Source organism: Mrakia frigida (assembly GCF_051309035.1).
Source record: "Mrakia frigida strain ATCC 22029 unplaced genomic scaffold BDY24scaffold_1, whole genome shotgun sequence".
NCBI classification, from domain to species: domain Eukaryota; kingdom Fungi; phylum Basidiomycota; class Tremellomycetes; order Cystofilobasidiales; family Mrakiaceae; genus Mrakia; species Mrakia frigida.
Window position 1 is genome coordinate 1,240,663 of NW_027481280.1, and position 20,578 is coordinate 1,261,240.

A 20,578-nucleotide genomic window follows, 5' to 3' on the forward strand; every position below is an offset into this window, starting at 1 on the left:
GAAGCGAGACTGACCTGTTTCCTCCCTCTCACACTCCCGAAGAAACTCCCAAACCCAGCAGCGGCCTGCTCCTGCAGCACCGAATCGGGAGGAGTCGCAGGCAGCCCAGGCGTCACAGGCGAGTTCCCATGACCCAGCGAGCTCAACTTTCCATCCTCGTCGATCTCGTCTTCGTCCTCCTCAACCTCAACCTGCTGAGCGACTCGAGCGCCGGTGGGCTTCTTCTTGATCGTCAATCCCACGTCCTCGTCGTCCGAATCCTCCTCCGAACCCGACGACGAACCAGACGAGTTTCGAGCGTAGGTGGTAGCGACCTTGGAGGGTTTGTTGGGGTTCTGGATAGGAATGGGGTTGGAGGCGACGACGAGAGGACGAGGAGGGCTGGGGGAGGAGGAGGAAGAGGAGGGAGGGTTGTAGGCGGGGACGGAGACGTTGAGTTTGGGTTTGCTGCTGACGGTGTTGTTTTGGACGGTAGGAGGGGATCGAGGAGGAGGAGGCTGAGACGAGAATCGTTGGTTGGGACCTCCCGAGAGGTTTCGAGGTGTTTCCGACGGCTTGATCCCAGGATGCTCCAAACTGACCTCGTCCAGCGTCGAGACTCCGATCCTAGCAGGCGACGACGACGACGATCGAGCGTTGGTGGACTGACTTTGACCTCGAAGGGTCGACGAAGGAGAAGGAGCTGCACCGGAGAGGGGACGAGTCGAAGCGGGAACGAGGAGAGTCGCGACGTGGTTCTTGATCTTCTCCGCGTTGGCTGCTTCGTCCTGCTTGAGTTCCTCCTTCTCAACTCGAGCCTGTTTCCAAACGACAACAGAAAGAAAAGCAAGCGAGAGAGTCAGTCCAAATCTTCGCCATCGTTCTTGAGCCTCTTTGTTTCCCCGATCAAGGTCGTCTGCCTCCCCGCGCCTCTTCGAACCTTCGCCTGAACGCCAAAGAGGACGAGAAGAGAAAAATAGGCACGCACCTTCTCCGACCTGTCCTCTATCACAGACAATCCCCTCGTCAACAACCCCTGCTCACTACTAGGCTTGACCTTCTTCGTCCCTGACTTCCCGGTCAAGCTCCTCAACAACCCTCCCATCAGCGACGTTTTCTTCTTCACCTCCTTCGCACCCGTCCCTTTGCTGCTTCTCAACGACGACGATTCCGCTGCTGGAGCCGAGACGGATAGATCCCTCTTGCTGTTGATTCCGAGACCGAGGAAGGACTTCTTCTTGCGGAGCAATGGTTTCGAAGTTGAGGAGAGGAGGAGAGAGTCCGTCGCGTCCGAGGGGAGTTGGACGCTCTGGTTGTTGACGAGGACGGGTTCCGATGGGATGGCGAGAGGAGTAGCTTCTTGTTGAGGGGAAGAAGCGAGAAGAGGTGTGGATTCGATGGCGGTGGGCGTGAGAGGGACGGGGGAAGGGACGGTGTCGTCGGAGGAGGGAGAGGCGAGAGGAGGAGGGACAGAGGTAGGATCCGCCGACGAGGGACCTTGTTCGAGAGTTGGAGATTCCGGAGGAGAGGGAGGAAGGGCCATTTTGGAAGGAGAGGGAGGAGCAGGGAGGGACGATGGTTCTGAGGCCGGAGGGGAGGGAGGAAGGTCAACAACCTCGTTTGTCTCGTTCGTTGGGAACATCGCCTTCGACGACGAGGGTTCCACGAGTTCCAGGATCGAAGGTTGAGGTGAAGGAGGGAGAGGGAACGAGCTAGGGAGGGGTGCTGCTGCAGCGGTGGCAAGGTGGTCGAGGAAAGGGTTGTTCATTGATCGAAATCGAGGAGGGAAGGAAGGAGGCGGAGAGGTGGTGGTCGTTCGAAGGCAGTTGAAGATCTGCGTAAAAGTGACGACCCCGGAAAAAAGATTGCGGAAAAGTGAGAGTCAGTACAGTGAAGATGACGAGGAACAAAGGAAAGAAATTCGATGCTAAAGTGAATCTCTCCTCCCTCCCCCCATGTCTCTGGTCAGACGAGCCTCGTTAAGCTCGGGGACGAGAAGGGAGGGAAAAAAACAAGCTCACAGAAAGGACGGAAGAGGTAGAAAGTTCCTATAGCAGATCACCAGGGAGTTGAGGACGAGATAGGAGAGGGTGAGAGAGGTGTGCGGGGAGGTGGCCAGAGAAAGAAGGAAGGAAGGGAGGGAAGAAGAGGAGGGAAGAGAGGACCGGATCGGATGGGTTGCGACGCGACGAGGAGAGGATCCGACGGTTTCAAGGGGTTGTCGTGATCGTAGAGACTGAGGAAGAATAGATCGAGGTAGCGAGGAGAGAGAGGAGATGCTGGATGTATAGATTCCTTTCACTTTTCCAGGAGGGAGTCGACGTTAGGGGGGTCTTCTGACTGAGAAGGAGAGCTCAAAGTCTCTCTCTCTCGCTCGGTCTCAAAAGACAATCGAGAGGCGGGTCTTTTTTTCCATCGCTCTTTGGTCCAGGCCTTCGGAAAGACCAGATCTTCCCTTGGTAAGGAGAGATCAAGAGATTAAGGAAAACGTGCAGAGATGGGGTTCATTATAAGATCAAGAAAGGATAGATGCTAGACTAAAACTCTCCGTCGTCCTGAGGCAAAGGAACCTCGGAGGGATTCGATTCAACAACCCTCTCGACTCTCGACACTCTCGGTCCCTCCGCTGCCTCCTTTCCTTTCCCTACCAATGCCGAACTACTGCGACCATCTTTTCCAACTCGTTCCTCCAGCAATCCTCTCAACTCCCCTCGCAGTCCTCCCAGAACTCCGTCGATCCTCTCCAAAACCTTCAACCTCTCCTCGACTGCTCGTCTCGTCCACGCGTCTGCATCCCTCAGCTCCTCGCTCGAAAGAGACGAAGGGAGAGGAAGAGACGGTCGAAGGGAGGTCGTCGGAGGAGAGGGAGGTTCGGCGATGGCGAAAGGTTGGGGGTGAGGGTGAGGAAGCGGAGTCGGAGAGTGGTACGACGGCGCGTAAAGGGGAGTGAGGGTTGGTTGACGAGGCGTGGAGGAGGAGGGACGGGGCGGGAGGTCGGTAGAAGCCAGAGGTATGGTAGGAGTGGGTGTGAGAGTGGTTTCATCGACGAGAGAGGGAGCTGCTGAAGAGATGGTGGGAGGAGGAGGGAGGGAGGTCGCGTCCGTTTGCGAAGGTTCGACGACGGAGGGACCAGCCGTTGACGAAGGTGGGAGCGAGGGTGTATGAGGCCTTGACGGAGAGGGGGTGGAGGTGGTAGTTGATGGATTCAACCTCGCCGAACGACGAAGAGCAGCCTGGGCAGCGACCTCACGGGGTGAGAGGGAGGTGATGTCGATGGGTTCCGTTGACGTTGAAGGAGAAAGAGCGTCCGAGGAGGGTTGAGTAGGAGTGGGAGTAGGTTCCGTTGTCGAAGAAGGTCCTGCCGAAGGTGCTTCGCTTGCTGGAGGGAGGGGAGGGGAGGCGGCGACGGCTTCGGTTGGAGGAGGGACGACGTGATACTCTCCGCTCGACGAGAGTTCGATCTTGGATCCTGCAGGCTGGAGAAGCGTAGCGAACCCTTCGACGAGAGAGGAATCCTCTGCTCCTCTGAAGATCTCGACGACTTTCTTGACGACGGCGTCGGCGGTGAGACTGAACGAGAGAACGAAGGCGGAGAGGACGCGTCAGACTCAGGCTCTCCCCAAGGTCGAAGACCGAAAGAGACTCACGTTCCGCTCTTGTAGTCCTGAATCAACTGAAGAAATCTCTGATAGGCTGGTTCGTTGTTGTTGTAGTAGGCCTGAGAGAAGGAAGGGGAAGCAAGGGAAGTGTCAGATCAAGCAACGCGTTCGAACGGAAGAGACGACGACGAACCCTGACTCGAGCCATGTACTGGATCACATTCCTACAGAAGGAAAAACGAGGCATGTCAGAACCTGATTTGGAACGAAGAATAAGAACAGAGACTTACCGAACGACGGTTGACGGGGGACGTTGCAGCTCCCCGGCTGTTGTTGGTTGAGTCCGCGTTGGTGCTGGCGTCGGTGTCGGTCCTGCTGCTGGCTGAGGTTGAGGTTGGATCGGGCGTCTCATGAACATCGAATTCATCGCTGCTGCCTGGAACAGAGCGGGAGCGGGAAGAGGAGCGACGGGAGGAGGTCGAGCTTCGACCGCTGGTTGGCGAGCTGCTTCCTGACCGAGCCTGATCCTGACTCCGTATCCGAACGCTGAGACTTCGAAGGCGAACCCGTTGAAGTCTCGACCAGGTAGATGTTGTGGAGCCTGGGCTGCGAGAGCAGCTGGGAGGGGAGGAGGGACGCGATCGAATCCAAGAGGAGCAGCGACGGGAGCTCCCCAGATCCTTCCTCCTGCTGGCGCTGCAACTGCTGCTCGTCCTGGCTGAGGCTGAGCTGGAGCTCCATTGGGATGAGCGGCGTGACCGGTTGGTTGGGGGTGAGGATGGGGATGAGGGTGAGGATGAGCTCCAGGAGCGGCGGGAGGAGGAGGAGCAGCGACGAAGTTGGGAACGGCGTGATGTCCTCCGATCCCGTGAGGTTGAGTCATGACGGTTCGACGACTGAGAGACAAGGATAAGTATCGATAGAATCAGCGAAGGTCGAGAGCAGATGAACAGAGGAATCTCGAAAGAAGGAGTGGCGAAAACCCGAACGCACCAAGTCGGGCAATTCTGCTGCCTCTCCAACCAACTCTTCAAGCAAGCCAAGTGGAACACATGGTTGCACGAGAGCTTCTTTGGTCGATCTCCCGCTCTTCTTCTCCTCCTCCTCGTCGGCGTCGGGTTGGGAGTTCCATCGGCGGCGAACGTAGGAACGACGCGAGGCGGTTCGACTCCCTCTTCCGACCTATCCGCCCAGCTCATCTCCTCCCTGCAGATGATGCACACTTTATCCTCCATGACCTCCATCTCCTCTCTCGTCGCGTCGGCGTATCGCGAGTCCATGTTCGACGTCGCTGCTCGGTATTGAATGAGGGTTTTGATTCGAGAGAGGAAGGAGCGGGCGGTGAGGTAGACGTCTCGAAGGATGTTGAAGGGGAGACCGTAGTGAACGAGAATTATCGTGAAGTAGACGAGGTAGGTGAGGAGTTTGATGAGATCTATTCAGGGACAGGAAAGGAGGAGAAGTAGAAGTCAGCTCGGAGATCGATGGCCAGAGAGCTCGACCTTCTGCGTCTCTTCTTCTTTCGAATCGAGCTGACACGAGACTCACCCGTTCCCAAATCGACGTAGAACACAGCCATGCTCTTCCCTTCCCATCCTCTATCATCCTCGTCGTCCTCCGCTCCACCAGCTGCAGCTCTTCGTTCCCTCATCTCCCTCCACCTCTCGTAGACGTTCAACGAGTATTTGCCGACGAGATTTGTCCAGGAGACGTGCAGGAGAGCCGACTCGGCCAAGAAGAGGACCTTTCCAGAGACTCCGTGCTCCATAACGTAGCTGAGGGCGAAGGCGGAGAGGATCATGTTGGAGGAGACGAGGAAGAGGAGGAGGAAGACGAGTCGAAGGTGGAAGGAGAGAGGAGGTCCAGGAGGAGGGAGTTGATCCATCTGTAGAGCAGCCAGATATATAGATAGTCAGCATGATGTTCAGGGTTAGGCGTTCGAGGAAAAGAATGAGAAGCAGACGCGACGGAGGAAAGAGCTTGATACGCACCCATTCGACCCTGTCCGCCGCTATCCAGTGGAAGCACTTGAGGAAGAGGAGAAGTCCGAACATGACGATGAAGGGAGCATCAAAGTCCTCTCTGATCGACCAAGAAAGCAAACGAGAAGGTCAGCACCTCGTCGGGATCGCCAGCTCGACGTGAAGAGGAGAGGAGGAGGAGCAGGAGCTGATGACGGAGGTCGAGGGAGGAGAGCTCGACGAAACGAACCTGAACATGGTCAAGGCCAGAATCGACTCGGTAAGGAAGTACCATGACCTATCGTAGAGGTGCTGTATGGTTGAGCGAGTGGGGAAGAAGGGAGTCAGCGACGAAATGAGACGGTCGAACGAGCAGAGGAAGGGAGGAGGAGCTCGAAGCACCTCAACTTCAATCGTCCTCAACCTCCCGAAGAAGATCCTCTGAAGAGTGATTCCAATCATGAGGGAGATGAACAGGCAAAAGTTGGCCAGGATCTGTCAGAAAGCAACGCAAAGAGTCAGCGAGGCGAGAAGAGACGAGCTCGAAAGAGGAAGGAGAAGATGACGGAGGTGAGCTCGAGGGAAGGAGATGGTCGTTCGTCCCATCTCCTCCTCAGCCTCCCTATGCTTCTCCGACAGCTTTGTAGCCTCTTCGGGAAAAGAGGGCGAGCTTTGGGCTCACCATGACAGCTCCGCTACTGTTGGAGATTGCCACAGCCGCAGAGTAGAAGCCCGTCTTGCTGGCAGCTACGTTGACGAGGACGCTCGCCGTCAGAGCCGTAGAAGTCGCTCCGTAGAGAAGGAGCCGATTCTGAGTGAAGGAGGGGAGGGAGAGAAGATTCGCCATCGCTAGGAGGAGATCTTGGAGAAGGAGTCACGACCAGAGATAAAGGAAGGGGAGGTGAGGAGGTGAGGAGGTTGAAGGTCGAAGTTGGAGGTGAGCTGGCGTTTCGGACTCTTTCCGACTCGTCGTTTGCTTCAGTTGGTCTTTCAAGACCAATATTTTCATAGGGGCTCACGAAGCGATAACCCCAGAGGTACGGAACAGGTGGTTGAGCTTTGTGCGTTGAAATTTCGGAAATACTGGGGGTCGAACGAGTCGTCGCGTCTCCACCGCTCCCGCGTCGCTCTGTTTCTTTGCCTCGAGAATCACAACACTGGGACGTAATTCGAAAGCAAAAACGAGAAGAATACGCATAATTCACTTGCTCTGATAAATGAGGAGAGATGTGGTCGAGGAGGCACGGCGCGTCGACGGTCTGTCGAAAAAGAGGAAAGGGAAGGTCAGGGAGAGCATCTCGCGACGTCGAAAGAGGTCGAAGACTCACGGAACGAGAGTAAGAGGTCAAGATGGAAAGACTAGGGGCCTCTGGGGAGGGAGCGATACTCAGATGTCCTGGAGAAGAGGAGGAGGAGGCGTTAGGCAGCTCGACGACGCGGACGACGAGGAAAGACACCGCTGACCTCCAAAGTAGCAGCCAAGGTTGACCAGAGAGCGTTGGAAAAGGCGACCTCCTCTTGCATCTTCATGAGGCGTAGGAGAAGAGCTATGGGAAATCTGGAGAGGAACTCCTTGGGAACGGCGGACAGAAGATGGGTCGGTTTCGATTTCCTGTTGTTGCACACTCCAGCGTCCCGGTAGCTACTACCGCTGACTCTGTAGTGGTGGATTGGAGGATCCACGACTGCCGATCCGAACTTGGAAAGAGCCGAACGAGCGAGGGCGGGTTGGTCGTAAACGACGGCGGCACCGAAGACGAAGGGAGGGTTGGTTTCGACGTAAGGAAGGAGGAGATGGACGGCCATTTCGGCAGCCAAGGGAGCATGGTACTTGTCTGTGAGGCGTAGGAGTCTGATAAACGAGGAGGAAGACTTTCAGCTCCTCCAGCTCAAATGGGAAGAAAGGAGTCAAAGACGGGAACAACGGGGAGCTCACCTTTCGATCTCCTCCATTTTCAGACCCTGTGGTCTCTTCACATCCTTCGACAAGAAGCTCAAGAAGTGAGCCAGATCTTCCTCAGTCTCTTCAACCTTCATCTCCTGCTTCGTCTCCTTTGATCCCAGCGACTTGAACATGTCGTCGAAGACGACCGATCCTGCTTCGAGGTAAGCTCTTCGGATGAGGAATCGAGTCCCGTTGGAGCTGAGAAGGACGAAGTTGGCTTCGGGGTCTTGGAAGTCTGGATGGGTTCGAGGAGAAGAGGTGGAGGTTGAGGCAGAGGAAGGGGAAGACATCTCGAAAGAGGAAGGAGAAGATGGGGGTTGGGAGGAAAGGAGCGATTTCGGACCCCTCGCCCTTCCCTTTTGCTTTCTTTTGTCTCCGCTCTCCACAAAAAGTGTCCAAGTTTTTCTACCTAGAACGCGACGATTTAGCGATTTCTAGTTGGTTGACGGCCAATCTTCCTCGAAAAAAAGTGTCTCAGGCGAACAACGATCTCGAGACGTCGCTCGACCCGCGAGTCTTCTGCTCTTCTCGATGCCTCTCTCTCTCCCGTTTCGTTCTAGTTCGAAGGTCTGATATAAGTTCGATATAAGTTCTATAGGAGGTAAAAGTAGAGTTAAGTATTAAAGTAAAGTCGTACATACTGATAGGTAAGATCATAAAAGTACACGAAAGAGTCGACGAACGCAAACATCGAAAAAACACGACGCGTCCCCCGTCTTCTCTCAACCACTCTTCTCCTCCCCTTTCCCACCCTTCTCCCCGATCACCATCTCCTTCTCCTCCCCAACAACCCCACTAGGTCTCCCCTCCAAGCTCTCCCTCGGCACCTCCAACTCCTCCCTCTCCAACTCCCTCAACCTCGCACCCGCCGGTCCTCCTCCCGCTCCACTCGTCCACGAACTAGGGATCGTCTTCCTCTCCCCACCCAAACTCCCAGCTCTCTCCCTCCCCGTCCTCGTCCCCGTCCCCGTATTCGTCGCACTCGACCCAGACCTATCCCTCCCTCCGTACGACCCTGATCGTTCCCTCCCTCCTCCTGCTGCAAACGAAGGAGGAACCAACCCCTCTCCAGTCGCACTCGATCTCGACCCAGCTCTAGGTCTCTGAGCTCTCCCACCGGTTCCTCCGAGGGAGTAGATACTTCCCGTCGAGGACGCGTTGGTTGACGCTCGAGGTCGACCCATCGTTGCTGGTGGAGGAGGAAGAGGAGGGTCGAGGGTGGAAGGCGAACCGAGAGGAACGAGGAGGGAGACGTTCGCTACGAGGGGAGGTCGTTGGGAGAGGGTTGGGGAGGAAGGAGGAACGAGGGTTGTGGAAGGAGAAAGAGGAGGAGCGACGGTGAGAGGGATGAGGTGGTGTTGGGCTTGGGAACCGAGGGCCATGAGGGCGATGATGGGGTTGGTGAGGATGCCGAGGAGGAACTGGAAGCGCGAAGAGGAAGAAGGGAAGGAATGAGGGAGGGAGGGAGGGAGGGAGGGAAGGTCAGTGACGGGAAGAAGGCAGAGGAAGGGAAGACGCGTCGAGTTCGGACACGTCGACGCAAAGGGAGAGGATGGTGGACTGAGCGAAGCTGAGCCAGAGGAAGAGAAGCAGATACTCACAGCGAAGACGAACTTGATGACCTGTTCTCATCATCGACGAATCAAGACCAAAGCAAGAAAGAAAGAAAAAAAAAACGACGCGTCAGAACCTCTCCTCCTCGCTCTCTTCCCTCTCTTCCAACTCACCTGAGGCGCCCACTTGTTCCCCACGTTCCCACCCTTATAGATAGGTCCCAGGATCACAATCGCCAGCAACCAAAGAGGCAACCCAAAGAAAACGGCCAGCGACAGGCCCTGGAGGATCGTCCACCCAACTCTTCCGAACCAATCCCTGGCTCCACAAGCTTCAAGAATGATGTTCCTCTCCGTCCCTTCAAAGGTGAACCTCAACAGCATGCGCCAGTAGTAGCCCAGACGACCTTCCTTGGGTTTCGATTTGGGAGAAGAGGTTGGCTTCTCGGAGGAGTCGGAGGGAGGAGAGTTGTCGTTGTGTTCGTCCGACGACGACTGCCAGAGCGTTGCGGGATCCGGAAGATGAAGAACGTGAGGGTAGACGAAGGGGAGGGGTTTGATTGCTGAGTGATGGATATCCGAGTGCACGAGGGTTGAGGAGATCAACATTGAGACCTGGTTGGGGGAGGGAGGAGGGAGGACGTGCGGGGAGTGGGAGTGAGCTCGAGCTCGTTCGAGTTTTCGAAAACGTGGGGGAAAACAGCGAGAGGCGCTTGCAGATTTTTCGAACGAGGAAGGGAGTGGTTACTGACAGCTGTTTGGATGAGGCAGGTGACTCCGAGATCTGAGAGGAAAGCAAGAAGCGAAGGAAGGGATGAAGTCAGCTCGAGGAAACCCGAGGGAGGGAAACAAGGTGGGGAGAGCGTCGAGAGAGAAACGACACCAAGAACTGACCTCCAGCGAGAGTGTTTTTGGAGAAGACCCACATCCTGACGTCAGACTGGCTGTGGTACACTGAACGAGATCAAAACGGAAGAGCAAGAGTCAGAGAGAGAGAGAGAGGAAAGCGAGAGGGAAGAGGGAAGCTCGCTCACTCGCGTAGGCTGAGAAAAACAAGGGCGAGTTCGGACGACGGTCAGCTCTTCTCCCGGAATCGGAAAGAGAGCAGAGATAGACGTACCGATAGCGAAGTTGATTCCACCGTCGATGAGCTGTAAAAAGGACGAGAAGGGCAAAATGGTGAGCTCGAAAGCGTGGAGAGGACGGGGAGGAGGAGAGGCTGATTGAGACAGGGATTGTATACTTACTCCAGCACCTATCCCTTGCAGGAATAAAACGTAGAACCACTGCCTTCCAGTAAGAGGAAGTGGGAAGGGGAAGAAAATGCTCGACATGGTCGTGGTTGGCGGTCGAAGGAGGGCAGGTCTCGAAATCGAGAGGAAGAGGGGAGGAAGAGGAGACGTCAGCTCGCTTCCCTCCTTCCGATATATATTTTGTGGACCTTATCTAAGCTGAGTGAGCTCTCTGAGCTGTAGAGCCAGAGATACAGTCACGTCTCCAGAAATCGGACTTCGAAAAAAGATCAAACCCGTGAGCTCGAACTCTGTCTCCTCCTCCTCGCGCGGCGTCGAATCTCAACGACCAGCACTCCTCCTCTCTCCTCCTTCCTCCTGGATGGTTTCCTTAGCGGACCGTCTCAAGAACGCAGCAGCAGCTTCCAAATCCCATCCATCCACTCCTACAACCTCTCCTCCACCTCCTTCAACCGAACTCGCTTCCTTGACGCCAGCAACAGCAGCACCGGAAGCGGCCATCACCACCCCTCTGCCTTCCTCCCCTCGAGCTTCTATAGACGGACCTCCTCCTCCAACCTCGCCGACACCATCCCATCCGGGAGGATTCCATCTTCCATCCATCAACCTCGCTTCCTCCTTCTCGGGCTTGAGGAGATCAGTCTCCTTGACGAGATCTACAGCTCCTGCTCCTCCTCCTTCGACTTCAGCACACCACTCTCCTCTCGTCCCTCCTACGACCTCGGAAGATTCGGAACGAGGAAGGAGTACAGAGAAGTCGACTCCTCTTCTCTCGACGTTTGGGATTGGAACTCCGGAACCTTCACGAGCTTCAACTCCAACACCAACGGCGACGACGAGCTCAACCTTCTTCGAATCGAAGGACCCAGCTTCAATCCCTCTGCCTCCTTCACCGAGGGAGGAGCCAGCTAGCTTACCGGACGCAGCTGAAGAGAAGAAGGTGGCAGAAATGCCGGTGGTGGTGGTGGTTCCAGAGGTGGAGGGAGAAAGTCTGGCGTTGGAAGGAGAAGGGAAGAAGGAGGAGGAGGAGGAGGAGGAAGAGGAGACCAGAGCTCTCAAGGAGAAGGTCAAGTCTCTAGAGGAGAAGCTGAAGAGTGAGTCACATGTTGTCCACTCTTTATGTCCGTGGGTCTAGTCTGCGCGTAGACTAGAGGCTCCGGATGCGTTTTGGGACGCAAGATCAACTGGATTGCGAAGGAGAAGGGAGGGAGATGCGAGCTCATCATTCGCTCACTCAGCCCTCGTCTGCCTACCTTCTTTTGCTGACCTCGCTCCTGCTTCTCGTGGTTTATCAGAGATCGAGTCGGAATCCTCAGCAGCTTCCGTAGTACTCAGAGAACTCACTCCTCTGGAAGGAGTCTCGGATGCTGAAGGACTGAGAGATCATCTAGGGAATCTCGCCGCGAAGGTCGAGGTGCGTCTCTTCCTCCCTCCCTTCTCTTCCTTCTTCGAATGAACGATGCTGATCACAAATCCTCATTGGGGTTTGATTCTATTCAGATGAGCATGTCAGAGATGAAACGTCTCAACGGTCTTCTTAAACGTGAGCTTCTTCTCTCCTCCTAACCCTCGGTCGATCCGAACGAGCTCACACGCCTCCTCCTTCTCCGTTCCTTCCCTCCTCTGTCTCCCTTCCCCTCAGTCCAAGAATCTCGCACCCAAGAACTCCGAGAAACCCACACGCTCGAATCCACCTCCCGTTCCACCCAACTCGAAACCCTCCGCACCACCCTCCTCACCACCCAATCCACCCTCTCCACCCTCCAAACCTCCCACACCACCCTCCAAGCCACGCTCACCACCACCCAGTCCGACCTCGTCAAAGCCCGAGCGTCCACCAAGGAGGAAGAAGAGAAGCGTACCAAAGCTATCTCCCTCTTGAAGACCGTTCGACAGAAGCTGGTGAAGGCGGACCAGGCGAAGGAGGAGGCGTTGGCGGACAGGGAGACGATGCGGATCGCGATGGTTGGGAAGGAGGAGGAAGCGAAGAAGGAGGCGGAGAGGATTCGAGGGGAACTGGAGAGGGTTAAAGGAGAGAGGGAGAAGGATGTGAGGGGGTTGAGAGAGAAGTTTGAAGGGGAGGTGAAAGGGTTGAGGACGAGTTTGGAGAGGGAGAATAGGACGAGGAGGGAGGAGCAGGAGTTGAAGGCCGTTACGATTGCTGTGAGTCGAGAAGTCTTGCGTTTGGATCGAGCGCAGAAGGAGAGGGAGGAGACGCGTGGAGCTCAACTGATCTTGCTCCTCGTTTCGTTCGACAGGCCACTCATGCCAAAGAACTCCAAACCCTCAAAGGTCGACTCACCACCGCTCAAACCACCATCTCCGATCTCACCACCCAGAAAAACTCCCTCTTCGATCAACTCCAAACCCGTCAAGCAGACTTCGAATCCTCCTCCACAGAGAACGAAGCCCTCCTCGTCAAGATCTCCGAAGTTCAGTTCCAACTCCGAGAGGCCAACGAACGCATCGCTACGCTCGAGGACGAACTAGCGGATTCCCATCGCTCCTCCTCCAAACCCGACCCCTCTTCTTCCTCCTCCTCAACCACCGTCAACGGCTCCGTCAGCGCCAACTCCTCCACCCTCGACCTCCAGCGTCAGCTCGCTTCGACCTCGACTCTGTACGAATCCAAACTCTCGGATCTTCGTTCCCAGATCCGTCGCTTGGAATCCGAACGGTCGGAAGCGGAGGAGGAGTGGTCTCGGAACGTGCAGGAACGAACGAAGGAGGTGGAGAGGCTGAGAGGGGTTCTGGAGGGGAAGGACAGGGAGTACGAGGAGGCGGTGAGGTCGAGGAGGGTGAGGGAGGAGAGGGTCGGGGAGTTGGAGAATGAGAAGGAGGCGTTGGGGAAGGAGGTGGAGAGGGAGAGGAGGAAGGGAGAGGAAGCGTGGGTTACGGTGAAGAAGGTTCAGGAGGAGGAGGTGAGTTTAGTTCTTTTCGAACTGGCGAGGAGGACAGGACGCGTCGAAACGAGACGGCTGACTCTCGTTTTCTCGGTCTCGCTTTGCAGGACGCTCTTCGTGAGGAGATCAGAGACCTGTCGAACAAGATCACATCCCTAGAAACCTCCCTTTCGGACTCGAAGACTCAAGTCCACGCCCTCAAACAGACTTCGAGGGTTCGTTCACCTTTCTCTGCTCTCCCTTCCGTCCCGACCCAACGCTAACCCCCCCTTTCCCTCCTTTCCCTCCAGACTCTCAAAGACGAACTCCGCAAAGTTCAATCCGCTGCTCTCCTTCTCGAGAAACAACGCAACCCTGGAGTCGGATACTGGCAGCAATCTCAGTCGAACGGAAGCACCAACGCAAGTCGCGTCTCCATCGCCGAAGGAATGGAATCCACCTCGACCCTTCCCACGTCTACCCCTCCGCTGAGAGGTGCGAGGTCGGCTTCGATCTCGTCGATAAAGGCTCCGAGTGAAGCAGGGACGGTGGGGACGAGTGTCGGGGCGGTCGAGGAGGAGGAGGTGAATTTGGAGGTGAGTTTGAGTCGTCGTCGACCGTTTTTTTTTTCCGCTTTGATCGATATCGTCTCTCGTTCGGAAGCTGACCTTCGTTGGGTCTTTTGTCCTGCAGTACCTCCGGAACGTGATCCTTCAGTTCCTGGAACACAAGGAGATGCGAGCGAATCTCGTTCGAGTCCTGTCGGTCATCTTGCATTTCACACCTCAGGAGACGAGGAGGTTGGTCGCTGGGGTTTCGTAGATTATGGATTTTCAGCTCATTGATGATCTCTTGTAACGACTTGGAGTCTTGCTCTTGCAGGACAGCGAGAAAAGAAGGAAGAGTCGGAGGGGAGAGAAACGGACGTGTCGTGCGATTCTCAACCACGCCGCCTTCTTGCTCGTTATTGGACGAAGACGAGAAGACACCAAGCAGCTATAGAACAAGGTCATCGAGATCGTAACGCAACACAAGGAACAAAAAAGCGGAAACAACAAAGAAGGACCGGACGCAGAACTCAAACGCGAAACCCAAAATCGAAACCCTCCCTCCCACCCACCCCCTCCTCGCTCCTACCTACGAACTCACACCTACGAAGCTCGTCCCAAGCAAAGCCTCCAGATCCCCATCCCCAAACTCTCCAAACCACTCCGCTCCTCCCGTCGTCTCTCCAACCTCCCCTCCTCCCTTCTCCGCCCCCGAAGCAGGCGACGACTGACCAGCGAAGAAGCACGACGGCGAGAAGGCGGTGCTGTTCTGAGGACTAGCTGAGGCTGAGCCTCGGGAAGAGGTGGAGGAGTAGGCGGAGGAGTCGGAGAGGGAGGGAGGTGGGTTGGGGTTGTGGGGCTGAGGAGGAGAGGAGGGGAGGGAGGAGGCGGTCAGATTTCGTGGAGGGAAGACGAAGGTCGAGATGAGTAAGAGGGATGATCGAGTAGACGTACAGGCTGCAACCCACTCGTACAAGGTTCCGAAGGGCCCATCGAAGGGAAGGACGAGGCAGCTTGGATGGCTTTATCAAGCATCCCGACCTCCTTTTCGGCGAGAGGACAGTTGGCTGCGAAGCGTACGAGGCCGATCCTGAGGCAAGTCACGAGAACGATGGTCGGTCAGTCATCTCAGTAATTCTAAAAATGGAGGCAGAGAAAGAAACGTGGAGTTCGAACTCACCGGAAAGCTCGAATCTCATTCATCGCAGCCTCCGCGGCTCCGAAATCGCTGATGTACAAGAGTCCTTGGTAGAACCTTGTCAAGGTCCGACCAGCGATGTACCAGCAGAAGGACAGGAACGGTGGGAGGGAGCCAAATCTGAGGGCGGAGCAGGTCAGGTAGATAAAGTGAGGATGAGCTTCGGAACGCGTTGTCGGAGAAACGAGGGAGCCGAGTTCGAGAGGGGCTTACTCGTAGGACGTTGAGCAGAGAGAGACGACGGATCCGAGGATTGCTGAAGGATGAGGAAAAAAAAGTAGAGGGTCAGGCCTCGAAGGAAGTGGAAGGAAAGGGGAAGAGGGAAGGAGCTGACCTCGAGCAGCCTGAAGCAGGATGGTCGCACTTCGATCTCCTTTGCTCAGCACGCTGGCGTAGTCGTCGTGGAGGTACTGTTGGACACGAACGATGGTTTTATCAGCACCTCCTCAAGCACCAACGCGAGCTGAATATACGAAGAGACTCACGATCAACGAGATATGAGGCAGCGTCGAAGCTGTTCGACGCAAAGCAAAAAAGGAACCAAATCAGCCTTACCTCTCTGCGACCTCCTTTTCTCCCCATCCAAATTTTCACTCACCCAGTATCAAATCCCCATCTACCATCCCCTTCCTCCCCTGCGCATCCCTCAAGCTCAGCTCTCCACTGAACGAATCCCGATACCTCTCGATCTGCCTCTGCGCCTCCTGGAAGCTCAACGTCGATCTAGGATCGACTCCGAGAGGGAGATGAGTTTCTTGAAGGTTCTCGGTGAGGAGTTGGGTTCGACGGAGGAGGAGGATGGATTTGATGTTGAGGACGAAGGAGCTGTGAGACGGACGGAAGGGAGGGTCAACGTCGACGAGACGAAAGAAAGACAAGCTCGAGAATCAATTTTGCTCACTCGGTGTGTTCGGGAGGGTTGTAGGTGAAGAGATCTGGGGAGGCTAAGTTTTGAGGGTTGAGGGGTATGTTGGACTGAAGGAAGAAGAGGGAGCGAGAAGGGCTCAGCGACGGGGAGGGTGGGTTCGAAAAAACGGAGACGCGTCGAAGACTCAAAGCTCACCCCTGGACCTCGTTGGAACTGATCCAACCTCGTTGGCAGTCCCACCGTAATATCGTCGTCCGAGAGGGAGTGAGCCCATTTTGAAGAGATGGAAGCTCGACGATCGGATCTATGAAACGAACAGCCAAACAAGTCAGCTCGACCGACGCCTTCCTTTCAGCTCTCGGATCGAAGACGCGCAACTCACATCAAACCCAGCCAGAATGCCCTTCTCCTCAACTCCAGCTCGTAAGGGTCGTTCGTCCTCGGCAGGATCACCTCCGTCGCGAAAACGTCCAGGGACTTGGAGGCCTGATGCAGACCGAGAGGGACAGCCAGTCGAATGGAGAAGGCTGAGTGGATCCAAGATTGAACCCAGCGAGCCTCCTGGTAGTCGAAACCTTCGAGGATGACGGCAGCTGCAGACGGATCCGAGTCCCAAAAGAGGAGATGAAAGGGAGAAAGAAGGAGAGAGGAACGACGCGTCAGGCGGGGTCGGTCGAGCGTTCGAGAGCTTCGTGTTTCCGTTTCCCCTAAAGGAGAAGATTGAAAGACTCACCAACGACCGCTTCAAACAATTTCTCTCCCGTACCTCCCACGAGCTTGTCAATCTCCTCCTTCGCCAGTCTCGCGTGCCGTCCTCTGAAACTCTCCATCTCACTCTCAAAGATGTTCACCCCGTCCTCCTTCCCCAACGTATAGTTCTTCGGCACGTTCGTCTTGAACTCAACCTTCAGCTCCTCCCTCCCGCAGTGCCTCACCGCCAGGGCGACGATCGCGTGGAGGACGGCTACGGAGGGGAAGGCAGGATGGGTGGGAGGGAGGGTTCGGAGGGAGGTGAGGAACGAGTGACGGTTGATGATTTTGGGGACGGTTGGGACTTTGAGGAAGAAGATTTCTACGAGGTAGAAGAGGAGGTGAGGAGGTGGGAGGGTGGAGGGGTAGCCTGAGTAGAGGAGAGGGGAGAACTGGTGGAGGGAGGGCTGAGGAGGAGAGAAGTCGATGGTTTGGAAGGAGGTCGTTGGAGGGGTGAAGGTTGAGGTTGAGGACGTTGAGGGCGGGAAGAAGAAGGCTTCGGAGCTGCTGGTGCTGGGTGAGAGACCGGAGGAGAGGGTGTCGATGTGGCAGATCTCGGGGACAGGGAGGGGTCGAGCTGGAGGAGATTTGGGAGGAGAAGGGATCAGGACAAGAGAGACGAGAATATCTGAAGGTCTTTCGAGACGCACCTCCGTAGAGCTGAATATCGGGTACGTTCTCTTGATGTAAATTCTGCTGAGAACCTTCTTTGAAGGGAAACAACAACAACAAAAAGGTCAGCTTCAACCTCCGAGCTCACCTCTCTCCTCCTCCTCTCCATCCCAAACTCACCAGTCCTCCCCTCCCCTTTCCTCTTCTTGTTCCTCCCTTCTCCCACCCTTTCCTCATCTTCCTCTTCTTCTTCGACGACCCTCGCACTCGCACTCGCCTCGCTCGCTCCTCTCCTCTGTGTCGGAGGAGGCAGATGTTGATCCTCCCACACGCAGGGCTGCTTCTCCTTTCCATGAGAGTTCCGATTCGAAGCGTGAGATCGCTCGCAGCCTGAACAGATGGGTCGCTTAGCGTCGCAGCGGAGCTTCTTTTTACCTGTTCAATATCAAAGTCGAAGAGGGGAGGAAAGGAGGGAGGAAGGAGAGAAACGTGAGCTTCGGCAAGTTGAGCTTCGAGAGGAGCCTGGTCGAGAAGACAAGAAACGAACGACACTGGTGGAAAGCGGGAGTGAAAATAAAAACATACAAGCGAGTCAGCTCTAGTGCGCTTCAATATTTGCCTAAGAAGAGCAAAAAGAGAAGGAGGAGAGGAAAGGAAGGAAAGTGCGACCTCGACGACTCGTCACCTTCGGCTCCTTCTCCATCTCCTTATCTATCTACTTTTGACTCACAGGCAAGCAAGCAGATCCTTTAGGCAGAGGAACGGGTCGAGAAGAGGAAGCTGTAGCGTTCGGGTTCGTGTGCTCCATTCGTTCGTTCGTCGTGGTTGGAAGGGAAGGAGAGAGGAAAGGAGAAAGAAAGTGGAGGATTCATGGCCGAGCTCTCCGCGAGGCCTTGGACGGCCTCGTTTTAGAATTATATCTAGGAGACAAGGAGCATTAGGTATGTACTGAGCGAGCTAGCGTTTTGTGTTTTGGAAGAGATCGAGGCTTGATAGAGGTGGCCTATCTTTTCCGAGAGCTGGAAGGATGTTTTGGTCGACGAAAAAAGGCGACGCGTCCTCACCTCTCTCCTTTCTTCCCCACCATCCACACTCCATCCACACTCAGCCAAAGACGAGAAACCACAAAAACACAAGCCCAGCACATCCATCCTCGTTAAAAAAAAAACAATCGTTAAAACAATCCAAACCCCAAGAACTTCTCGTCAACTCCCAAACGTCCCGACCTCGACCAACCTCACCAGCTTCTTGACCATCTCCACTCCCCGATCCTTCCTCCCGAGATTCACCCTCCACCTCACTGTATCCTCCGGTGCGTCGTGAGGTGAGAACTCGGAGCATCGGTAGAAGACCTCGAAGGAGGAAGGGGAACCGCTCGGGGAGAAGTCTGCTTTGAGGATCACCGACGGATCAGTCTCGTTGCGTTTCTTTGTTTTCGAAGGTCGTTCGAGGTCTGGTTTGATGTCTACGCAAAACAAAGATAAGGTGGAAAGGTCAGCAGAGCACGAGTAGAAAGAAGGAAGAAAGACGAGACGAGACGAAACGAAGGACGCGACTCACTCTGAAACCAAACCACATCCAACCTCCTCAACCTCCCCCTCCCGCTCCCAACCCCCTCACACCACTCCCTCGCCACCTCCTCCCAGCACTGCACGACCCTCTCCTTCCTCCCATCATGCACCTTGACCTTCCCCAGCGTCCAGAACCTCCCGTCCTTCGCTGGGATCGTATCCAGCTCCACGCCCAAAACCACAGCGAGGAAGTTGATGCGCGAGGGGAGTTGGGAGGAGGAGGAGGAGGAGGTTGTTAGGTCGTCCGAGTCGAGGTGGGTTAGGTGGGAGGTGTTGATCTTGGGGTGGACGTAAGGGAGGGGGGGAGCGGCGGTGGTGGTTTGGGTTGGGAGGTCGTTCTGGGTTTGGAGGTACGAGGAGCCGAAGGAGTCTTGGGATTCGTCTCCTGCTGCTGCTGCTGAAGTGGTAGTGAGATCTGCTGCGAGGGAGGTGTTGTTGTTGAGGAGGGGGTGGGATCGAGTGGAGCGGGATTGGGTTGGGTTGAGAGCTGTGAGAAAAGGGAGAAAAGAGAAGACGCGTTCAGAACATGATCGTTTCTGAAAGAGATAGGGTTTCTCTCTCACCTAAGACTGATCCTCTTCCCTTCCCCTTCCTCTTCATCGGTATCTGAGACTCCTCCAGAGAAGATCCAGTCTCGTCTGGGTCCTCGAAACGAGAGCGAGTCACGTCGGAAGCGTCGGGCTGAGTGAGGACGTTCTCGTAGCCTGGAGGCGGACGGGTTGATTCGTCGATGAATTCGTCTGTAGAAAAGGCGGAAGATGATCAGACGGCTGCCTTTGCTACCTTTCGAGATGGAGCAAGCAAGGCACGAACCTTGCAAGCTAAAGTCGGCAGAAGGACGAGAACGAGAAGGACCTTCTTCCCCTCGGTCGTCGTCGTCTTCGTCCTCCTCCTCCCTTGAACGAGAAGCTCTCGACGGAGCGAAGAAAGGCGAAGGAGCTAGGAAGCTGATCTCCGTTGCGACCGTTGTATCTGCAAAAGAGAAGGAAGAAGAGAACAGTCAGCGTTCAACCCCAAATGAAAACAACGCGTCCAGCCAACCGAAAACAAAAACCCAAAAAGCTCAAGCTCACCTCCCTTCTCCTCCCTTCCCTCCTCCTCCCTTCCTCCTCCCCCCTCCGCCTCCGCCTCCTCCTCCTCTGCCACCAAACTCAACAACCCCTTCGCTCCCTTCCCCACCAACGCTCTTCCAGCTCCTACAGCTGCCTTCTTCTTCTTCGTTGCTGGATCTTCGAAGGAAGGAGGAGTCAAAATCGGGGTCCATTCCGGTCCTCGGTTCCTCGTTCCTTTTCGTCCGGAAGGAGGTCCAGAGACTTCCATGGATTCTCCCAAGCTGCCTGCTACTCCGGTCGAGGATCCTGGAGAGGGAGTCGGAGCTACGGTGAGTGTGAGTTTCTGCGGGGAGGGGGTCGGACCGGGAGGAGGAGGGAGGGAAGACGAGGTTCGTTGCGGTTGGGAGGTCGAAGGAGGACGGAGGGATCGTTGGGAGGAGGAGGAGGAGATGGAGTCTGTTTGCGAGGCTCGAGCGATCGACGCTACTGGTGGTGGCAGTGAGGAAGGTCGTCGAGGGAAGGTGATGGAGCTTGAGATCTTCTCCCAGAGCAAGGGAGGAGGAGGAGGGTGGGAAGAGCCGTCGAGCCAGCCCTGCAGCTCGCCTCTCGTAGGAGCGCCGGTGAAGAGAGTGTAGTCGCTGCAAGGGGACAGAGCTCGTTTCCTCTTGAGGCTCATCTCGGAAAGCCAAGAAAGAACGCAGGAGGGTGGTGCTGTTGATGTTGGAGGGAAAAGGAGAGGAAGGAGCTGTTCGAGCTCACCGATTTGTTTCGAGGACCTCGCTTTTTCAGCCCTCGGAGGTTCTTCCT

At 55.7% G+C, this 20,578-nt stretch overlaps 6 protein-coding genes across 6 annotated transcripts; 1 reads left to right on the forward strand and 5 right to left on the reverse strand.

Annotated features, from left to right (window-relative positions):
- Positions 1-28: 28 nt before the first annotated feature.
- Positions 29-1,522, reverse strand: BDY24DRAFT_367922 (uncharacterized protein; the record flags this gene model as incomplete). The annotated part of the gene is made up of 4 exons (XM_076637998.1): positions 29-71; positions 284-381; positions 582-797; positions 968-1,522. The coding sequence occupies 4 exons, from the start codon at positions 1,520-1,522 to the stop codon at positions 29-31; spliced, it is 912 nt and encodes a 303-aa protein (XP_076501365.1).
- Positions 1,523-2,457: 935 nt separating this feature from the next.
- BDY24DRAFT_374440 (uncharacterized protein) lies at positions 2,458-6,470 on the reverse strand. The gene is made up of 10 exons (XM_076638421.1): positions 6,222-6,470; positions 5,942-6,034; positions 5,790-5,851; positions 5,570-5,660; positions 5,127-5,463; positions 4,572-5,013; positions 3,869-4,474; positions 3,772-3,802; positions 3,627-3,697; positions 2,458-3,549 (listed from the first exon to the last, which is right to left on the reverse strand). The coding sequence occupies exons 1-10, from the start codon at positions 6,384-6,386 to the stop codon at positions 2,517-2,519; spliced, it is 2,931 nt and encodes a 976-aa protein (XP_076501366.1). The 5' UTR covers positions 6,387-6,470; the 3' UTR covers positions 2,458-2,516.
- A 1,736-nt stretch (positions 6,471-8,206) lies between these two features.
- BDY24DRAFT_411300 (DUF2456 domain-containing protein) lies at positions 8,207-10,371 on the reverse strand (the record flags this gene model as incomplete). The annotated part of the gene is made up of 8 exons (XM_076642907.1): positions 8,207-8,905; positions 9,086-9,106; positions 9,212-9,652; positions 9,790-9,821; positions 9,932-9,991; positions 10,072-10,080; positions 10,158-10,188; positions 10,285-10,371. The coding sequence occupies 8 exons, from the start codon at positions 10,369-10,371 to the stop codon at positions 8,207-8,209; spliced, it is 1,380 nt and encodes a 459-aa protein (XP_076501367.1).
- A 239-nt stretch (positions 10,372-10,610) lies between these two features.
- On the forward strand, positions 10,611-14,034 carry BDY24DRAFT_437672 (uncharacterized protein). The gene is made up of 8 exons (XM_076644288.1): positions 10,611-11,384; positions 11,586-11,704; positions 11,791-11,833; positions 11,933-12,453; positions 12,549-13,211; positions 13,301-13,408; positions 13,484-13,768; positions 13,866-14,034. The coding sequence occupies exons 1-8, from the start codon at positions 10,652-10,654 to the stop codon at positions 13,992-13,994; spliced, it is 2,601 nt and encodes an 866-aa protein (XP_076501368.1). The 5' UTR covers positions 10,611-10,651; the 3' UTR covers positions 13,995-14,034.
- A 264-nt stretch (positions 14,035-14,298) lies between these two features.
- On the reverse strand, positions 14,299-18,182 carry BDY24DRAFT_12918 (Zn(II)2Cys6 transcription factor). Its single transcript, XM_076635987.1, has 13 exons — positions 17,879-18,182; positions 17,696-17,699; positions 17,329-17,583; positions 17,187-17,243; positions 16,520-17,113; positions 16,169-16,379; positions 15,982-16,090; positions 15,820-15,893; positions 15,517-15,743; positions 15,404-15,432; positions 15,132-15,328; positions 14,901-15,038; positions 14,299-14,810 (listed from the first exon to the last, which is right to left on the reverse strand). Exons 1-13 carry the CDS (start codon positions 17,954-17,956, stop codon positions 14,612-14,614), a joined length of 2,172 nt encoding a protein of 723 aa, XP_076501369.1. The 5' UTR covers positions 17,957-18,182; the 3' UTR covers positions 14,299-14,611.
- A 91-nt stretch (positions 18,183-18,273) lies between these two features.
- Positions 18,274-20,578, reverse strand: BDY24DRAFT_12940 (uncharacterized protein). The gene is made up of 5 exons (XM_076635991.1): positions 19,793-20,578; positions 19,533-19,691; positions 19,283-19,459; positions 18,709-19,206; positions 18,274-18,613 (listed from the first exon to the last, which is right to left on the reverse strand). Exons 1-5 carry the CDS (start codon positions 20,445-20,447, stop codon positions 18,354-18,356), a joined length of 1,749 nt encoding a protein of 582 aa, XP_076501370.1. The 5' UTR covers positions 20,448-20,578; the 3' UTR covers positions 18,274-18,353.